The sequence below is a fragment of the Passer domesticus genome, chromosome 12, assembly GCF_036417665.1.
Source record: "Passer domesticus isolate bPasDom1 chromosome 12, bPasDom1.hap1, whole genome shotgun sequence".
In the NCBI taxonomy this organism is placed as follows: domain Eukaryota; kingdom Metazoa; phylum Chordata; class Aves; order Passeriformes; family Passeridae; genus Passer; species Passer domesticus.
The window spans coordinates 5,895,442-5,914,441 of record NC_087485.1 but is presented as its reverse complement, the minus strand read 5'-3'; the positions used below and the strand labels follow the sequence as shown (position 1 = coordinate 5,914,441).

At 39.4% G+C, this 19,000-nt stretch overlaps 1 protein-coding gene across 13 annotated transcripts in view; it reads left to right on the top strand.

The window, feature by feature from the left end:
- The first annotated feature begins 1,200 nt into the window (after positions 1–1,200).
- The window catches only part of WWOX (WW domain containing oxidoreductase), a 475,065-nt gene continuing 457,265 nt past the window's right edge, over positions 1,201–19,000 (top strand). For 12 of the 13 annotated variants that reach the window (XM_064386760.1, XM_064386771.1, XM_064386764.1 and 9 more), the window contains exons 1-4: positions 1,201–1,358; positions 3,493–3,557; positions 4,803–4,860; positions 5,365–5,543. In XM_064386760.1, the coding sequence (XP_064242830.1) occupies positions 1,252–1,358; positions 3,493–3,557; positions 4,803–4,860; positions 5,365–5,543 (409 nt within the window). In that variant the 5' untranslated portion in view covers positions 1,201–1,251. Of the gene's footprint in view, positions 1,359–2,673; positions 2,852–3,492; positions 3,558–4,802; positions 4,861–5,364; positions 5,544–19,000 lie in introns of those variants that run through there. The other variant, XM_064386772.1, reaches the window with a different exon arrangement.

Sequence of the window (19,000 nt, the reverse complement as noted above, 5' to 3'; positions counted from 1 at the left end):
TGCCACCTGGTGCGGTTTGAAGTGCTCACAGCCTCTGCCCAGCGCTGCTTTGCCTTGTTTTTTGTTTAAAACACCCCACCAAAGGGCAGCAATGCTGTTACAACCGCTGGCTGCTGGGTTTGGTGATGTAAACAGACAGGAATATGACAGCACCCAGGTCCGGGGATCAGAAGCAGCTGAGCGATGGTGGCAGCCATTCCCTGTCCATCTGTCACTGCTGCCAGGACAGAGTTACTGCAGCTTTCTGCCAACTCACTGAGTGCTGCAGCCTTTGCAGCTGACTGTGCTGTGACACCAGTGAGCCAGGCTTGCCAAAGGTGACTGTGTTTGTGCCCCCCAGCAGGTGAAGCCACCTGCAAGGTCCCAGGTGGGTGTTGGCACAGCCAGGTTCTTCTCTCCAGCCAGGCTTCCTCAGCAAGGATCCCTCACTAGACTAAGAGTCTCATCCTGGAAATGAGCTAAGGGCAGAAAGCTTCAAGAACAGCTCATTTCCCATTGCTTCCCAGGGCCTTGCTGTGTTCACTGCTCTGAAAAGAGAGGGCTGGAAGCACCTGATGCCCTGACAATCATGGAACTGCTGTGATGGGAAGGCACCTTGGGAGATCATCCAGTCCAATCCCCCTTCCAAGGCAGTGAGCTGGAGCAGGTGGCACAGGAAAGTGTCCAGGCGTGTTTTGAATGTCTCCAGAGAGCGAGAATCCACGACCTCCCTGGGCAGCTATTCCAGAGCTCTGCCACCCTCCATGTAAAGAAGCTCTTCCTCATGTTGAGGTGGAACTTGTGTTTTAGTTTATGGCCATTGCTCCTTGTCCCACTGCTGGGCACGACGGAAAAGAGCCTTGCAGCATCCTCTTAGCAGATGGTGCAAGGCTCTTTTAGAGATATTTCCATGCATTAATGAGACCCCCTCTCAATCTTCTCTCCCAGACCACACACGCCCGGCTCCCGCGGCCTCTCCTCACATGAGGGGCTCCAGACCCCTCATCACCCGCGGCCTCCGCCGGACTCTCTCGGGAGCTCCTCATCTCCCTTGCACTGGGGATCCCAGAACTGGACGGAGCACTCCAGATGTGCCTCACTAGGGCTGAGCAGAGCACCTAAACCCCTGCGACCCCTATTCCGAGCTGAGCCGGGGCCCCTCGCGGTGTCGGTGACCGCAGTGTCCCCGCCGCTCGGGAACTACAGCTCCCATGGTGCCGCGGAGCCGGGCGGAAGCGGGGCGCGCCGGCGGAGCGGCGCCGCGCCGAGCCCATGGCCGCGCTCAAGTACGCGGGGCTGGAGGACACGGACAGCGAGGAGGAGCTGCCGCCGGGCTGGGAGGAGCGCACCACCAAGGACGGCTGGGTTTACTACGCCAAGTAAGGGCGGGAGCGGGGCGAGCCCGCCGGGAGCGCTCTGAGCGCCCCGCGGCAGCGTCCGCGGAGCCGCCCCCTCGGTGCGGGGCAGGAGCCGCCCCTCACGGACGGGGGGGAGGCGCCCCTCAGCTCCGCGGGGCTGGAGCGGGGACACGGGGGCTGTGGGCTGGGTGTGAGGACGGGCTCCGGCGGCTCTGACAGCCACGGACAGCCCGGTGCGGGACCTGCCCCGCCTGGCAGCGGTGCCGGAGCCGCTCGGGGAGCGGCGGGACCTGCCCGGAGCTGTTCCAGGGCGCCTCGGGGCCCCGGGGGCGAGCTTTGTGCGTGTTCCCCTTAAGGCTCGCACAGTATTGCAGATTGGTGGGTTTGCTCCTTTGTGGGAGCAGAGGAGAAACAGGTGCGGTGGAAGTGAAGCGCTGTGCGTGCTGCCCCTCGGCTCTTGGGTGCAGAGATAAAGAATTGAATACCTGAGCGCCTTCTGCCCGTGCTGCCGGGCACGATCCCATCCTCCCCGCTCACAAAGGGTGAACGACCTCCTCTGTGTTTATACATCCTCTCCTCTTGCGTGGTTTCTGTAGCCGTGCTGATCTTGGGACCTCCTCCTGTCTGCTTAAAGCCACAAGAGTTACTCCCTTCCTCAAAAAGATGGGAAAGAATGGTTCAGTCTCACCGGTGCCTTGTCCTCCCAAGTTCTGCTCCTATAAACGCTGCACAGAGTGCTTTAGTTTATCCACACTTTGTAAATACTGCAGTTTCTCTCTAGGCGTTTGTTTTCCTTAGGTCAATTGCTTGTATATTTCCTTTGATTTCAAAAGCTCCTTCAGGGAGGAATCACTTGGTGAAAGTAACAAACCTGTGAAATAACAAGGTATTATTGAGCAAAACTGTTACACAGTCAGTTCAACAGGTCAGCTTCTGAACTCCTGTGAAGCTGGACTGGTGCAGTTTAACAACATCACGTAACATATCTTTACTGTCTGAAAATCTTGCCCAGGGTGTCTAAAAACATATTGCACTGATGCTGCCTTTAAGTATACACTCGCTATGTGTGATTCTTCTGCATATGCTGGGAATTTACTTTAAACCTCATCCCCAATATGAGCTTTTAGCTGGAATAAGATTATTTTGGGTAAAGACTTTTAAAGGTGTTTCTGATGAGTTATGTGTGCACACAACATTTGTTTGTCAGGCTGCTGTGATTTGGTTAAATCTCTCCTATTTTCAGGTCACACAGGTGCATTTGTTTAGTCTCAGCTCCCAGCTGTGATCCCTGTAACACCATGAGCTGTCACTGTGGGGTTGCTCTAAGAAAGGAAAGTTGCTTTTGTTGTGTGTAAATGGCTGTTGGGCCTGTAGGTTATTTGTGGTTATTTGTGTGTTATTTATTGCTGTTGTCACTCTTTATTTCACACTTGGGCAGCTATCAATTTGGGCACTCAGTTAATCCCTACCTGACTCTTAAAACTTTGTTGTTATTTAAAAATACTCAATGAAAGGTGAGATTTTAATGTCCAACTCGATTTCAGCACTTTGGTTATTTTAAGACCTTGTTTATCTGCACATGACTTTGCATATTAGTCTGTAGTGCAGAAAATTTTACAATGGAGTATTTTAATTCTGCTAGTGATTTAAATTAATAAAGTCTCTGAATTGGAAGGAAAGGTTGGATACCATTATCATGTATATTAAAGAAATATCCTTCTAGTTAAGGCCTGTGGATAAACTTACCTGTTCAAAACTACAATTGCTCATAGAAATCCAACTTATGTTATACTCTACAAATCAGTATGTTAGGCAGGAGTTTTAGAAAGGTGTTTTTGTAATTTGAAGACTTTCTAATATTATTACTAGCTGGTGAGAAATTCCTTTCTTACTTCTTTTTTCCTTACTCCTGCCAAGGAGTGTTATCTTTTTGAGGTGTTTTCTGAGTCCGTCAGTGTTATTTTTAAATGAGTTTTTGTTTGTTTTCTTTCTCGTAAGCAACAAAACTTGGATTGGAATCAGATACTTTTTTGAATTTTTATACACTCCTGTGCTCTCTGGTTAATTACTTTCAGAACTGTGAGGATATTTTGGGTTACATCAGAAAGCTTATTAAGCAATTTTAAAAACTCTTAAACTTCTTCTTTTCCTGCAGCCACCTTGAAGAAAAAACACAGTGGGAACATCCTAAGTCTGGGAAGAGGAAACGTGTTGCAGGAGGTTTGTGTTAAACTTTTGAAATGAACTGACATTATCTTACAAACACCTGGTTCCTCCACAAACTCCAACTGATCTCATTTGTTGTCACTGATTCTGAGCTTGTAGAATGTCTGATTTCAGTGGGGCTTGACCTCTGTGACTGTGTCTGTGTAGAGTGATCACTTTGCAGTTTTATGGCTTTCCTGTATTGCTCCACAAAGCCAAAGTACTGATTCCAGGTTACAGAGTTTGTTTTAGTGTGGCTTGTTAAGCATGTAGTTAAAAGCTGGAGTTCTGTGTTCCTGGTGTGCATCAGACAATATTTATAGTTGGATTATGTTCTTCGAAGTATGTGTTTCATCAAGGAGTATCCCTGGCACAGAAGGAAGCCTCATTAGTTCTCATTTTACCTGTTTCCCCCAACCCAACTGAATATTTGTGCCAGAGCAGAAGGCAGGCAGTGTTGCAGGGCACTTCCAGAGGAAAATCCTCTCAAGGACCTTGGATCAATGCCTTAAATCAGATCTTCCCAGAAGCTTCTGTACCTGGGGACACCACACTGTTGGCAAGCCATGTTTCTTTTGGCTCTGGTAATCTGACTCTAAGTGCAATGTTTTCACCAAGTCTTCAGTCAGTGGAAGTGAAATGAGTATTTTCCAGCTGAGGTTAGAAATACTCTGAATGCCATCTGTTAACAACCTTAGTAGAAACTTTTATATAAAAATCTGTTATGTAAAGATTGTAATTTTTCTTCTGTCCTTCCAACTTCATTGAATCATTTAGGTTTGATTTATTGTATCTCATGCCCACTTGAGGGCTCTGATCTTTCAGCTTTTGGTATGTGTTATATATAAGTTTTCCTGTATGCTTTTGCTATTTATTTTAGCAGGGATAGATGCTGAACTGGGAGTAGTATAGATCTGTATGTGCTTGGAAGCATGGCTGCATTTTGCTGTTTTTTTTTTTGTACTATAACGTGAAATAATCTTTATAAAGATTTTTTTTTTAAACTGTCTTTATACTTAATCTGCCAGTCATTGCACTTGTACCAGATCTTCTGTGCATTGTACTTCTATGAGAGAGCAGTTGTGTGTGGTTAGGGAAGCAATCCTTCTGTCAAGTTCTGTATTCAAGGGCAGCAGGTAGCTGCACCACCTACAGAAAACAATGCAGAATTGTCTCATCACTCTGAGAAATCACTTAAACTTCAAATTGAAGAGTATTCTAATGCCTGAAAATAAATGTAGTGTTTTATGTGCTTCCTAGATCTGCCATATGGATGGGAGCAGGAGACTGATGAAAATGGACAAGTCTATTTTGTGGAGTAAGTATCTCAAACTGTGGAGTATGTAGAAGGAGGACAGCTGGGTCACATGCTGAGTGGCCTCCTGAGTTATGATACTGTGACAATATCAGCTGGAAAGACAAAAAGATTAATAAATGCAGCTTCAGAATCCAAATACAGATATTGCAGTGTCTGCAAGTGTGGGGTCCTTTTATAGACTTGCTAAGAGAACTTGATCTTATCCAATGTAACAAGATTTTTTTCTTTTTTCCCCTGACAAAGTTGTGCCTTTTGTGTCAGGGATTCACATGAAGTTCAGAATGTCTTGTGAAGTATGTGAATACAATTATTAAGGGATCCTGTCACAACTGGAAAAATGTTTGATAAAAAAAATAATTGGGATAATTTCAACCAAACAAAAATAATTTTTTTTAATCTAAATAATTCACTGGAATTGTACACAGCAGTGGTTGAAATACCTGTAAAATCTAAATGCAGAGAACAAAAGGGTTCAAACAGTTGAGTTTTTGTGTTCTTTTGCAGCCATATAAACAAAAGGACTACCTACCTTGACCCAAGACTGGCCTTTACAGTAGAAGATAATCCAGTAAAACCTACTACTAGACAAAAATATGATGGGAACAGTACTGCAATGGAAATTCTGCAGGGTCGTGACTTGAGTGGGAAAGTGGCAATAATCACAGGAGCCAATTCAGGAATAGGTAGGTTAACATTGCACGTGAGGTAAAATATGGCAAAGTATCTCTGGTTTTGGTTTTCAAACTTGATTTACACTTTTTTTCATATAAAACCACTAGTTAGAAAGGTGTTTTTTTAAAAAATATGTGGAGAATTTGGAGCTTACAGCATTTGGAGAGCTACAGGAAAGACATCAAGTGCTGAAACAATTGATTTTTGTCTAGGAAAATATAGATGGAGGCATTTTGCATGATGCAAATGTATAAAGGATGGCTGTGAAAGAGAAGGGAATTTTATTTTTATGATCTTGGTGGCTAGGACAAGGAGTGAGGTTTGAATGGCTGCAGGGCAGTTCTGGTAAAATATTCAGAAATACTTCCTAATGCTAGCAAGTAAATTCAGGTAAAGATTTTCCCAGGAGACTGGAATTTTTATCTCTGAAGGTAGTTTCAAGTGAATTTGATGATGAACTTGTGTCAGGATGTTTTACTCAGTGGTCCTTTAGTTCAGAGAAATACAATTTATGACCTTTAGTAATTCCTGCTAGTTATATTGTCTCAGGTTCATCAATCCTTTCAGACCCAGCTTTTTTAGATACCTGTTAAATATTACTGCTGCTATGGTGGGTGAGTGAGAGATTCAGGTAACTGTTGATATTTTGTTGCCTTTTGTTTGCATTTTTCTTTGTGATGGAATTACATCAATACTGAAGGACTCCTTATGCAAATTATTTGGTGGTTTTTAGTTTAGTTTAGAATTTTGACTTAAAGGCATTTTTGAGGACACTGAAAAACCTTGAAGATGTTCTGGAAAATGGGTTAATAGCAGAACTTACCACTCTGAATTTTCTTGAGTTTTATTTCTTTATTATTTAAGGGGGTGTTACTGCATAGGAGTCACATGAAGAATTTAAAGTTTCACTGTGCCTTGCAGTGACATTCTGCTGTCACTGCATGATGTGCTGCTACAGATTGGCACTGCACCTGGGGCAGCAAGTGTTGTACTTACCTGTCTCAATGAATTTGGGGTTTCTAGTGAGGTTTATGTTCCAAATTCTTGGAACAGCATTACTCTACATTACATCCAGCAGTACAATTTGATCTTTGTGCAACTGTGCAATCTCTGAACATTTAAAGAGTTACCTGGACTCAAAGGGGTTTGCCTTCAGCAGGGGCAGGGCTGCCATTCAGCCTTGCTGAATCAGTGGGAGATGTTTCAAATATGGCAGAAAGATTAATCCAAGATATGATGGTTTTGTCAAGATTTTTTTTTCAATGTTTCTCCCTTAGTTTATAATCTGGATTGGTCACAAGTAATCAATCATGTCCTTGCTTGAAATATTTTTTGCTTTGACACAGAGTCCATAAGGTAGCAAATTTGTGATCCTGATGGTGTTAGGGCTTGTATAACTCAAAACTCTTGCACATCACATTGCATTTAATGCTGCTTTAGTCCTGTACAGTGTCTGATGTTTCCCACCACTTGCCATGGAGCATGGATTATTTAGCTGGTTCAAAGGGACTCTTCCCAGTTTTGGAGCTGATTTTACAGTTAGTTTAGGATTTCAATGCTGTGCTCCACGTGGTGGTGTAGATATTCCTTTTAAATTTTCTGTGTATTTGGAGGTAATAGTTTCCTCCCTGAGTATTTTGAGGAGTAAACAATTCCTGTGATTTCAGAACAGTAAAATGTTTTCTTGTAGATGTAAGCATAAATAATTTGAGGGTAATATCATTGTCCATGAAGTAGAAAGAGATATAAATATAGTCTATTACTTGCTGAGCATTTGTACTCAATAATGTAAGGAAAAAAAAGAAACCAAACCTGAACCCTTTGATAGTTGTCCAAATGAGTTTCAGTGGTATATTTGAAAATAAATAACTGTGGTGTCTGTCCATTTGTTGAGAAATGTTTCATTTTGGGGTGGGAAGAACAAAGATCAAGCTGTAACTTGGTAGACTGCAGTCAGAAAAATGCATTTTCAATTACTGCAATGCTGGATGCTCAAGATAAAGTTTGGGAAATGCTAAGAATCCCTTGAAGGATGGATGAACACATAAGTGATGTTTTTATGCATCCATATACTCTGCTTTAAGATAGCAATGTTGAAGACAGATCAGCAAAGATGGAATGATATCTTAATTCACTTTATTTATGAATCTAATACAGGGACTTCCATCTAGCCTGTCAGGTGGAATGTTTTCCCTTAGAGTTGAAAAATCTCCTCAACTTCTGAAAAATAGAGATGCCTGTTTAGTTTCTGAGGGAATACTTTAGATGCCTTCAGCAGTTTTAGGGTTTTAATGGTGTCACATGTTGCCTCATTGCCATTAACTTAACATATCTGTAAAGAGGGGCACAGTCTGCCCTGTACTGGTCCTTTTCATTCCTGATTAAGCAAGTGGTCTGTAAAAATTCCCTACATTATACACCTACTTTCTTGACTTAATCCTTAAAATTGCTGTTGAAAGTGTGAGGGTGGGAAATGTACTAAAAATTACATTTATTAACACTTAATTTTTGATTAGCAACTTGGAAAAGGTTAACAAATGATTCTGTTCTTACAATACAAAGAGGTCCTAGCAGCTCAAGAGTTATTAGTGCAATATTTTATTTTTTATTTTGGAAGCTTTTTCTTCTGACAGTGCAGTCCAAGTATTCTTTAGGGTTTCTTTTCTCATCTACTTTTTAAGTTCAATCAGAATTTTAGTCTGAGTATCACATGAGAAAGTTGAGGTCACTTTTGATCCCAGTAAAGCTGGTGTATTAAAAAGAAGTAGGACAGACTTACTGAACAGTTCAGTCTTGTGCTGTCAGTCCTGGTTTTAAAAACACATTATTCTCTGTACATTTGAGCATGAATAGTGTAAATTGGCAGTGGGTTCTGTCAGAGTCAGTAAGACTTATTCCACTGTGAGGAGTTGAAGGTGTGTGCAATTTTGAGTGTTGTTTTTCTGTTTAGAGGTCTCAACATGAATTAACAGAGAAGGACCTTCCCCAGCTCGCTGCTGGTAGGAGCTGATTCCTGTCCTCAGTGTTGCCAGTAGAGGTCTGTGTTGCTCTTTGAAAATACTGAACAAAAGCTTCTTGCTGTTCTTAGGAAATGCTCCTGTAATTCTGTTGTTTGTGTTCTTAATTATTAGGGCAAGAATTGTAAATTTATAAAAGCGTGTCAGCAGTTCCTCTAGGTTTAATTTTACACAGAGATGTGGTATTTTCAACTGTATGTGTAAGCAATCTTAAATGATACATTAAAAAAGTTCTTTACATTGGTTTTAGTATCAGAGAGCCAGTTGTGTAGCTAATATGATTTTCTGACTTATATAAAAATTGCTGTCTGTTTTTAAGGATCATGTGTGACCATGGGACCGTGATGTGATCTGGATTCTGTGTCAGGTGCACTTGATCTGACCCAGTGACTGGAGTGTGTCTGGGTGGTGAAGTGCAAGTGGTGTTGCAGAATATAATGGAAGGGCAAAATGGGTCTGTTCTGTCCAGCCAGGCAGATTCCACAAAGCAGGGTGTTACTTAATGCTTTTCCAAGATTTTATCACAAAACTGCATTGATAATCACAACCAAGCAGTTGCTCAAACTGGATTCTGATTCTTCTGCTAGATGAAGGTCAAAAGAAGCCTGTTCATTGCCTTTGTAAGGGATGCCCAAAACAACCAGATCAGGTTTTTTTCAGAGGCTGAAGAAGATCCAGAAGCTCCAGCCACAATGTGGCTTGCTGTATTGCTTTCCTTGATAATGTTTTAGATTGTTTCCTCAAAGTAATTTTTGTTTAGTGTTTTGTTGGAACTCTTTTTTTTTTTCCTAGCACTTTTACTTCTGTGCAGTGGAGAAGCCTGAGCCAGGAGAGAAGCTGTTGATTAAGTGCTAAATCAGTGCTTAAAAGATGAGCGAGTCCCTGCTCCAGTAAGATTTTGGTGTGAGAAGTTACGATGGTTTTTATTTCTTATACAGAACTTCAGTGTTAGCAACTTGGGTCATATTGGTGCAAAAGAATGGGAAATGTGCTTATAATCTATCTCAATTAAACATCTGCTTTGATATAAAAAATTGTTTTCAGTGTCTGGCCATGTAATTTTTATAAATGATAACAATTTTTCTGTTTCACTCTTGTCTTTTGTAACTTTTTCCCTACGGACTCTTCTGAGCAACCTGGTCTAGTGGAAGGTGTCCCTCTCCCTGGCAGGGGATTGGAACTGGGTGATTTTTAGGGTCCCTTCCAACCCAGACCTTTCTGTGATTCTATGATTAGGTTTTTAGATAAAAAGCTAGCTTGAAATAGTAAAGAAAGGGTTATTATAAAACTTGTGCAAGTTACATTGCAGCATTATCACTGAAGTTTTGAAACCCTCAAAGTCTGATTACAACTAAAAATTGTTAGTACATATTAGCAGGAGATGACACATTTTATTAAAACATTCTTACAAACCAAGGAAATGCAAAGCAACCTACTTTTTTCCTCTTAATTATTAGAATAGATTTATATACTCTATACTCTTTTATTCTTTCTTCAAAAATTGATTTATGTCACACTCACATCTGATTTGCATCCCCTTAAAGCCAGTCTGTACTTGAGGATCAGGTGTATGAAATCAGGGGAAAAGTCTTAAAGCTTAACTCTGCTTTGAGCTCAACTCAGAATGGGCCTGTGCAGCTTTTGAAATGTTTGTATATTTAATTAAATGTTGTGGCTAATTGCAGTGAGGGTTTGTATATAGACACAAACATACCTGAGCATTGTGAAACTGTGGAAGGTAACATTTGACACTGAGTGTCTTGATAATTTCCTTAGTATAAATTATCATGGTAAAAGGCAGATTATTAGGTTTGCTTCACGAAGGTGGATTATTAGGTTTGGTTCACACGTGGTGGTGCTTTTGTGAGAAGTACAAATTATGTGGCTCTGCAATTTATCTTGTGCCTTTCTCTAATAGAAATAGATGCTGGCTACTTTTCACCACTATGCCCTAAATCTGTGGGCAATGGAGAGATCAGAAAAATATGATTAAAAAGAATATTTTTATTTCTGAAGGAATCAAAAATTGACCGCTCTGTACCTGCAGAGAAGAGAATTTTGTGAATATGGGGAGCTATTGTAGCTCAGAATGTACTGAGGTTACTTGTGGGTGACAGTATTTTTACTGAGGCTTCATCAGCCTTCAAAAAGAAGGTGACATTTACTGAATCCTAATTAGACCAGTGAATGGTCTTGTTTAAGTCAAACTCTGATCATATGGGAGGAATTAAACAGACCCTTCACATATCATTGAGTGCTTGATTTTATTAATGTTAGTCTGTCTTAAATATGTCCATTGTCTTTTGCTGCACTGCCTGGAGTTTGGTATAAGCCCACAGATGTTTGTCTGTCAGGAAGGAATTATTCAGCTCTATTTTTGAGCTAGATTGCAAGTTTTCCTTGAAAAATGTGCACATTTTTCTTTGAAAGCACTGTTTATTTTCTAATTTCTCTGTCCTGTTTCCACATGAAATAAAGGTTTTTTCAACTGGCAGGGTTTCTACAGAGGAACTGCTCAGGATAGCCTTTGTTTCAGATTCACTTCATGATTTCTTGTATGGTTTTGGAATTTCTCTTTCACTGAAACACCTGAACTTTGTCAGCCTTGAAAAAGTCAGCTTTCTTTTTGCTGGGAAGAGGAAAACCTCTGCGAGAAAATACATCTGTTTGGTTTTATTTTTTTCAGTTCTATTCATATGATGATTTTAAGATTTCTTAGTGTAAACTTCTTTTTTTTATATGGCTTATGATAAAAAAAGAGCAAGGTCTTTGCTTTCTAGTAATTATTATTTGCATCCTGTTTCTTACCAGAGCAGAACAAGGGATGTGAGCTGGGGCAGCAGACTTGTGACAATGCCTCTTGAATGATCTTTTCCCTACTGTAGTGAAAAGAGTTTGTCTGAACTAAAATTCATGTTCATAAATGTGTGAAATCCTGTGGATTAATGAAACTTTTGCCTGTTTTAAAGAGCTTCTGTGCATGGTTGTGATGTAGCTCAGTGGTGCACAGGGAAGGGAGTGCTGGGTTTTGCTGAGGGGATGCATCTCATGCTCTCAGTGCAGAGCAGAACTTGTGGTGAAGGAGCTTTTACCCCCTTTGCATGGCTGGAGGTTTCCATGCTGGGAGAGTTGCACCTGTGGGGAACTGGAGTGGTGCTTATTTGTGGAGGTTTGGGCTCAAAGTTTATTGTGAGGCAGACAGAAAGATCAGCGATATCTAACTTGGGATTATTTTTCTTGGCTAGGTCCTAGCTGTCCATGAGAATGTTTTCACGGTATGCTTTTGTATTTATTTGGCTTTTAAAAGCATGGAAGAGCTGTTCCTTGATGTATATTTTGATTTTTTTGGTGAATTTTAGGCCGCATGTATCATGAATTATCTTACATCCCATGAGTGGCACTACTATGAAAATGTTGGTGCCTGTGTAGAAGTTTTGTTGTTTGCTTCTTACTTAAACTTACACTTAGCTGTTTTTTTCCCAGGCATTTCCTTTGTGGAAGTCCAAACCTTTGTAGCAGGCATGAATTTGGTTGTACCAGTTTTTTGAGGGCATGGGAATACAGTGCTTTTCCAGGAGAGCCTGGGTCTTGCAGGAATTGTGTGTTTGGCTGGAGTAGAGTATTGGGGTCACTGATGTAGAAAAGCACAATTTATGGAGGGCAATGTGCCTCTGGGGTGGAACTTTTAACTCCTGTTGTGGGATGTTTGTAACTGTCAGTCAGGGATTAGTGCTGATGTAGTTTGAACAACAACAACAAAAATCCACTAATAGCTTTTATTTTCAAAATTTGGTTAATAGAAGAGGTTTCTCTTTAACTTACAGAACTGTATTCTTGAATTTTATGGCAGGTAATAGTGAGTGAGTTTTCCATGAGTGCCATCACTCTGTTTTAACTGTGGTTTAATATTGTGGAATATTAATATTGCTCTGCTTTACATAAGGCTCCAACTTCTTACTTGTTACATACTGTAAATATTAAGAGGTCCCCTTGGACTTCCTGTAATTTATATTTCTTATTGAGTAAGCTGAAAATGGTGTCAGATGTTCATACTGCTTTTTCATGTCCATTTTGATGAATCTATTTATTACTTGTGTAATGAGTAGTACACATGGTTGGTTAGCCAAGTTATTGAACTTCATCAACCTTGGCTGAAATTCACAGTGCATGTGAAACTTGTTGTAACATGTAAGAAATTACATCTGGGCTAAAAGGTTCAATAATGATTACTGCTTGTAAGGGAATATTTTCACAAAGGATGGGATTGAGCTGTGGGCCTGTGTTGTACTTTCAGGTACTCCTTTTACAGAGGAAAAATATCTTTGTAGAACAGGGAGCCTTCCTAGGTGATACTTACTTCTTGTCTCATCTCCAAAAGCTAGAAAGACTTTTCAAATTGAGTGCTTTTCTGTCTTTTGAAATATTTAATTTCACAAAGGTTTTTGTATTATTTTATGCATACTTCATAGTCCAGAGGTGAAAAGACCTTTTGCGTGATTCAGTTTGTCTTGTTGCAACATTGAGATTACTCTTTGCATAATTTTGTGTCTTCATGCTTTGAAAACTCATTGTGCTTCAAGAATTGTATGTATTCAAACATGTATGTATTCAAACATGTATGTATGTTTGAATATATACCTGTATTATTTTGGAATGCATGCCAAATGCTGGAGAGGGAAGAGGTTGCTAAATGCGTTTTATTTTCTAATGACAGGACCTTCTGAAACATTTCTAGATGCTGACCATTCTAGTTATAGTCTGTAGATGTACATTAGTGTGATGTTCTTGTCTTACTGGCAGAAAGTTTTTAGTGACTACATCTGTGCTAAGGAGATGCACAAGAAAGAAGGATTGCAGTATCCTGTGTCCCTTTTATGCTTCTCATGCTTGGTTGTGTCAAGGTGTTTGAAGGTCTTGAACCTCAGGTCTGAAACAGTAAATCCCTACCAAGAAGGAAGTGAAAGGAGACAGGTAAAAACTTGGGAAGACAAAGATCAAAATCCTGACCTGATTGAAAGGAGTTTGATCTTCAGAATTTGTGACGCCAGAATTTTGTCTGAATTAGAGAATAAGAATAGTACAGTGAGAAAGAAACTGATCTTACACTCATCATAAAGTCTACAATACACTGTTTGTAAAAAGACAGTGTGTGATTTATGAAAATAAATTTGTCAAGTGTCACATTCTTTCAGGAGCTCTCAAGGGAAGGCTGTCAAAAACAAAAGTACCTTTGTCTTCCTTTTTTAAATTAGTTAATGATATTTGCAGTTTTTAGGTCACACATTAAACTCCTATGCCTTTCTCTTGTTTTTATTTTTCTTCTGTGAAGGGGATATTTTTTTCTTCTCCTTCTTCCATTTATTTTGTTGGCTTGTCATTTTAATATGTGAGATCTCTGTAGCTTTATGTTCAGCTACATAACCTCAGTATTTTTGTTCCTGTAACATCCAGCTGGTTTTGATTTCTTGCTGTACTTCTACATCGTGGATTTCAGTACTTCATTCTGTTGCTTCAGAAAACTCCCTGCAGTCTGTCTTCAAATCTGAATAGTTTCATAGTACATTTGTTTCCATAATACATTTTGTTTCCTCTCTTTCAATTAATGATCATTACCTTAGTCACTGTTCCTAAGTTCCTATTCATAGTTAATATCTTCTTTGTGTTACAGATACTGCTGAAGTTAGGTTTTCTTATTATTGTTATACTTTCTTGATAGAAATAATATGTGTGAGAAGGGAGTTGTCACAGTTCAGTTCTGGATGTATTTATTGAAATCTTGTTCATGCACCATCACTCAAGGTTCCAAACAACGAATGTTGCTTAGAATTTTTTAATATTTTTCTGAGGTTCTGTTACCTTTGCAGAAGCTACATTTGGTGCCTCCTCATTATTTATTCTTTATCCAAGCAGCTTTAACACAATATATCCTCTAATTTGGTTTCCTTTATTTTTAATATGAAAATCAAAATCATAAAACTTCTGAGGCATTTTCCTCTTGTGGTGATGAGTCAAAATGCTGCCTTTGTGCAAAAAAAATTACAGTTTAAAAGTTTATGAGGAGGGTTGCTAATTATCACAACCAAATTGAAAGGGACACTATCACGTTGTGTATTCAGAGATGCAGGAACTTCAGAGATTCTGGTCATGTTCCTCTCCTGCCCCTGGCAAGCATGAGCAGCATGTCTTGCTTCTGTACATTGTAGACATTGATTGTGCTACTTTAGATTTTGAGAAATGTGTTATTAGCTTTATTTTACTATGGAGCAGTGGATGGATGCAGTAAATTACCTACATTTACAGATTATGTCCATATTTCAGTTTGAAGTGGGAGTTGGGTTGTTCTGGCACAAGAAAAAAAAAAATATTTCTCTGCATGCTATTCTGATTCTTCAGCAGAGAGTAATTAAGATATATTAAGAGTGGAAAATACAGCAACTAAAAAAGAAAAGGCTTTCTTAAAAAAGCTATTTGTTTGGGTCTGTGTCCAGCTGTGAGCAGATGCTGAGGTGTATAAACTTACTCTTGCTTAAAGATTTTTAATTCTGAAGGTAAAATTGGATTATTTGTGCCTTGCTAAGCAAAGAGGAGTGCATAAAAAATGTGCATGACCTATTTGGCAGCACACTTTTGGCATTGTGAGTGAATGAAGATGGTGATCTGTGAGAAGGTGTCTCACTGTGTGTTTCTGAATGGAGTCTGTGGTTCAGGGAATAGAGCCTGAGATTTCTTGGTTCTGCTCTTTGCATCTGGCACTTTAAACACTCAGCTCTGGCAAAACAAAAAGTTGTGTACCTGGAATGCGAGGCAGAGAGAGCCTTCATAGTGGAATGGAGGAAAAAACTTGTGTGAGTTATTGGTCCTTTGCTGCAGAGGAGGATTGTCACTGAGCTCCTGGGTGGGCTGCTGGTGTTCCAGCTGTTAGCAGATAGACTTTAAATGTCTCCTGAAAAGACACAAATTAATTTGGGTGTGGGAAGATCCATAGCATGTTTTCATGCACTTCTTGAAGGTGTGGCAAAGAGGTCTTCAATTGTGTTTGTTTTGTTTTGTTTTGCCCACGGCCTTGCATTGTAATTGACTTCTAATTCTTGCTTGTTATCCATTCTCCCTGCTTTTATGTACAGGCACTTTTTGTTAATACTGTTCTTATTCTCCATCTTTTGTTTCAGAACTCCATCTCCTGCCTTACTTTGTGTGTTGGAACCACATGATGGATCATTTGAGTTACATAACAGCTTCCCACCTCCCTCTTCCCTTCGTAGTTTAAAGCTCACCCAAAGGTTTGCCAGGTTTGAACTAGAGACCAATGAACTGCATCTTTCCTGTACTCAGGTCTTTCTGCAGGATTGTCAAATGACTCTTTTATTAAACTCTTCCTTTGCTGCTAAACCAAACAAAATTGTTTTGTATGGCCCAAAGACAGAGGTGGGTGGAGACTGCTGGAAATCAGGTAGTGTTGTTTTAATTTTCAGTCCGTTCCTTTCCCCCTGATACAAAATGTGGCTCTGTATGTTTGATTCCCACAGATATATCTTTTTTGTAAGCTGAACTGTGAGCTTTTTAGGACAGAACCTTGTTTTATTATTTATCTGTAAAATGTCTAGTGTGTATTTCAAAATCTTTCACTGTTTGTGTAACTGATACAAATAAATATCAAGTTTGTTTTAAGAAAAAAATTGGTCCGGTTTATGTTGTAGCCCTTTCTCTGTATCTTTACATAACACTGAGCATTTCTCATGAAATGACTTTGAGATTAAAGCTGGGAGGATCTAGCACTTTAGCTGACAGCACAGTATGTCTTTTAATTATTCTGCCTTGGATAAAGTATTCCTCTTTATTGAATTTACTTCTTTTATTAACATTGCACCGTTGTACTTGCCAAAAGGAGACTCAAAACATGCAACTAATTTTTTTTATTATGTTTAATTAGGGCTCAGCTCAGCAGTACAGAAACCTATGATAGTGTTGGCTAACAGAGGAACAGAAGTGTACTTGAAAAGAAACTAGACAATGTCTGGCTTTTTTTATCCATTTTTGCTTTGGTGGGAAAAACTGTTGTGTTGTCAAAAGCTGCTGCTGATGCAAAGAGCAGCTTTAGAGAAGTTTGTCAACCTTATTTCTCTGAACTTGGAACTTTTTTTAAAAAAAATCTGATTAACAGCAGCATGCACAGAAATGTTATTTATTTCCTTAATAATGTATTGAAGTACTGGTATTTATAAATAGACTGGCTTTATTTAAGCAAATAAACAAAGGAACTGGTCATATATCCCACAGCTGGTAAACCTTAGGAGTAATTACTGCTGAGACGTGGAGTGCCCAAATGTCACAGCAAATTTGACTGCTCAGACCTGATCCAGGTTCCATCAAGATGCTGGTTTGATGTTGACTTAGATTATGGGCAGATCTGTTATTTTCTGCTACTCCAGATTTCAGTTAAATGTTTAATTTGGAAGTGTTTGTTTTGCAGTAAAAATAGAAGTAGTGTGTTAACATAACTACAGTCTAACAAAATATTTTTTTATCCTTTATGAATATAAGCATTTATAATTCTGAATAATTCAGAGTTTTTACTAAAATAAAGAATGAGTCACTAAAATAAGTTCTGCTTATTTTGAGACAAAGTGCTATTTCAGGTTTCTTTTAGAATGTGTATAACTCTATTTGACTTGACTTGGTAACAATACATTTAAATACACTTTCAGGTGGAAAGGTTGTTTCTGTTTAGAAAATGTGAAGTTTTGTGTTGAGTTACTTCATATTCAGAGGCCTTTCTGCCTTCATGATATTTTTGCCTGTTACAATGGGAAAAAATTGTATGCAAACAGTAAAATAAATTCTTTTAAATAAATTCTCCATAAACATGAAATAAAAAATAAAGCCAAATGTTAAATTTGGATTTTTTTTTAAATACAGTAATTGATTTGTGTTAGGAAAACTGACTGCCTTGCTTGCAAGAAGCCCCACTGTCATTTTTAAAGATAAATCAAAACATGAATTTATGCTATGCTTGAAGAAACACTGAGAATAAAAAGCTCAAACAGAATAATCCCTGGTTCAAGATGTGATGGCCACTGGACTTACACAGTACACTATAAAAATTTGTTTGGATTTTGGTAGGAGCATGATCCTGTAATAGATAAAGAAATGCAAAATGAAGATGAGACATGAAGGCTGAGAAGGTTTTTTTTACCCCCTTTTAAAGGAGTGTATTTTATCTAAACAGAGCTTTGGTTGAAATGGAAGATGCAAATCTGAATTCCTTTTGGCTGTGATTTTTGGTGACTGATGTGCATCTAAAGCAAGGAGTAGGTATGAAAGAGAGAATTGGGATTTACTGTTAAAAATAACTTGGCCTACCCAGGGTAGTGTATTGCAAAAAAGTGTAAGGAGTGCATAGTTTTGGGTTGGTTAGATGGAAAACAGAACCAATGCATTACTCATCCTGTTTCGTTTGTGTTGGCTTTTTCTGTGCTTCATGACTCCAAGAAAAACACGTTTGTCCAATTTACACACAAAGGGAGAGGCAGGATGTATCTTTCATATAAAATCACACTTTGCTATGAGAAATATCAGTATGTGTCATTGCCATGTGTCTGTAAACACATGGAAACAAAGGCAGCATTAGTATTCCGTGGGAATTGCTTGTTTTAAATTGAGTCTCTTAAAATATCATAGTGCTTTAGTTGCTTGAAAACTTGCATTTGGAGTAAGTTGAATAATGTGACTCTTAAGATTTTATCCTAAGTATCCGTACTGAAGCAGAGGGGATGAGGCCAAGCAGTCCTGATGTGGAATGTGTGGTGGTTTTTTGGCTGTGAAAGGTGTGAGTTTGTCAGTGATGTGATGTTCTGCATGTGCCTGTGTGAGCTCTGTTGGATGTTGCACTCTGGACCCACCAGCACAGGCAGCAGCAATCCTGGCTGCAGAATATTCTTCTCTAAGTCACACCTCAGTGTTGCAGTATTTCAGCCTGAAAAGAATTCTTTATCACTTTATCTGTAGCCCATTTGAATAATCTTTACTCCTTTTCTGAGGAAGGGTTGAATAAGATGAACTGATCCACTCTCACTGATGTTAAGGTCTTCCAGATTTGAAGAAATAAAGTGATTTCTAGGACACAAGTATCTTTTTTGTTTATGTGTAGCTCTCTTGAGTCCCCAAAATCAGAAAACATTTTGTTTGCGGAGGTGCAGCAGTTGGGATGAGAGTCTGTTTTGAGTTTTAAGGACTGTTTGTTGCAAGGAAACCCTTTAGGCTTTTACACTGAGAACTGAGCTGTGCAAAGAAGGATGACTTCATTGTGTTTCACATGTGTTCTAAAGGACAGCTCCAAGGTGTCCTGGAGTATTTGGACAAAGGTAGAAAAGCTGAAGAAAACTTGCTATTGTCTAAAATGTTTTTGAGTTTTTCTTGTGTATTCAAACCTCCTTATATTTGAAATAAAGGCA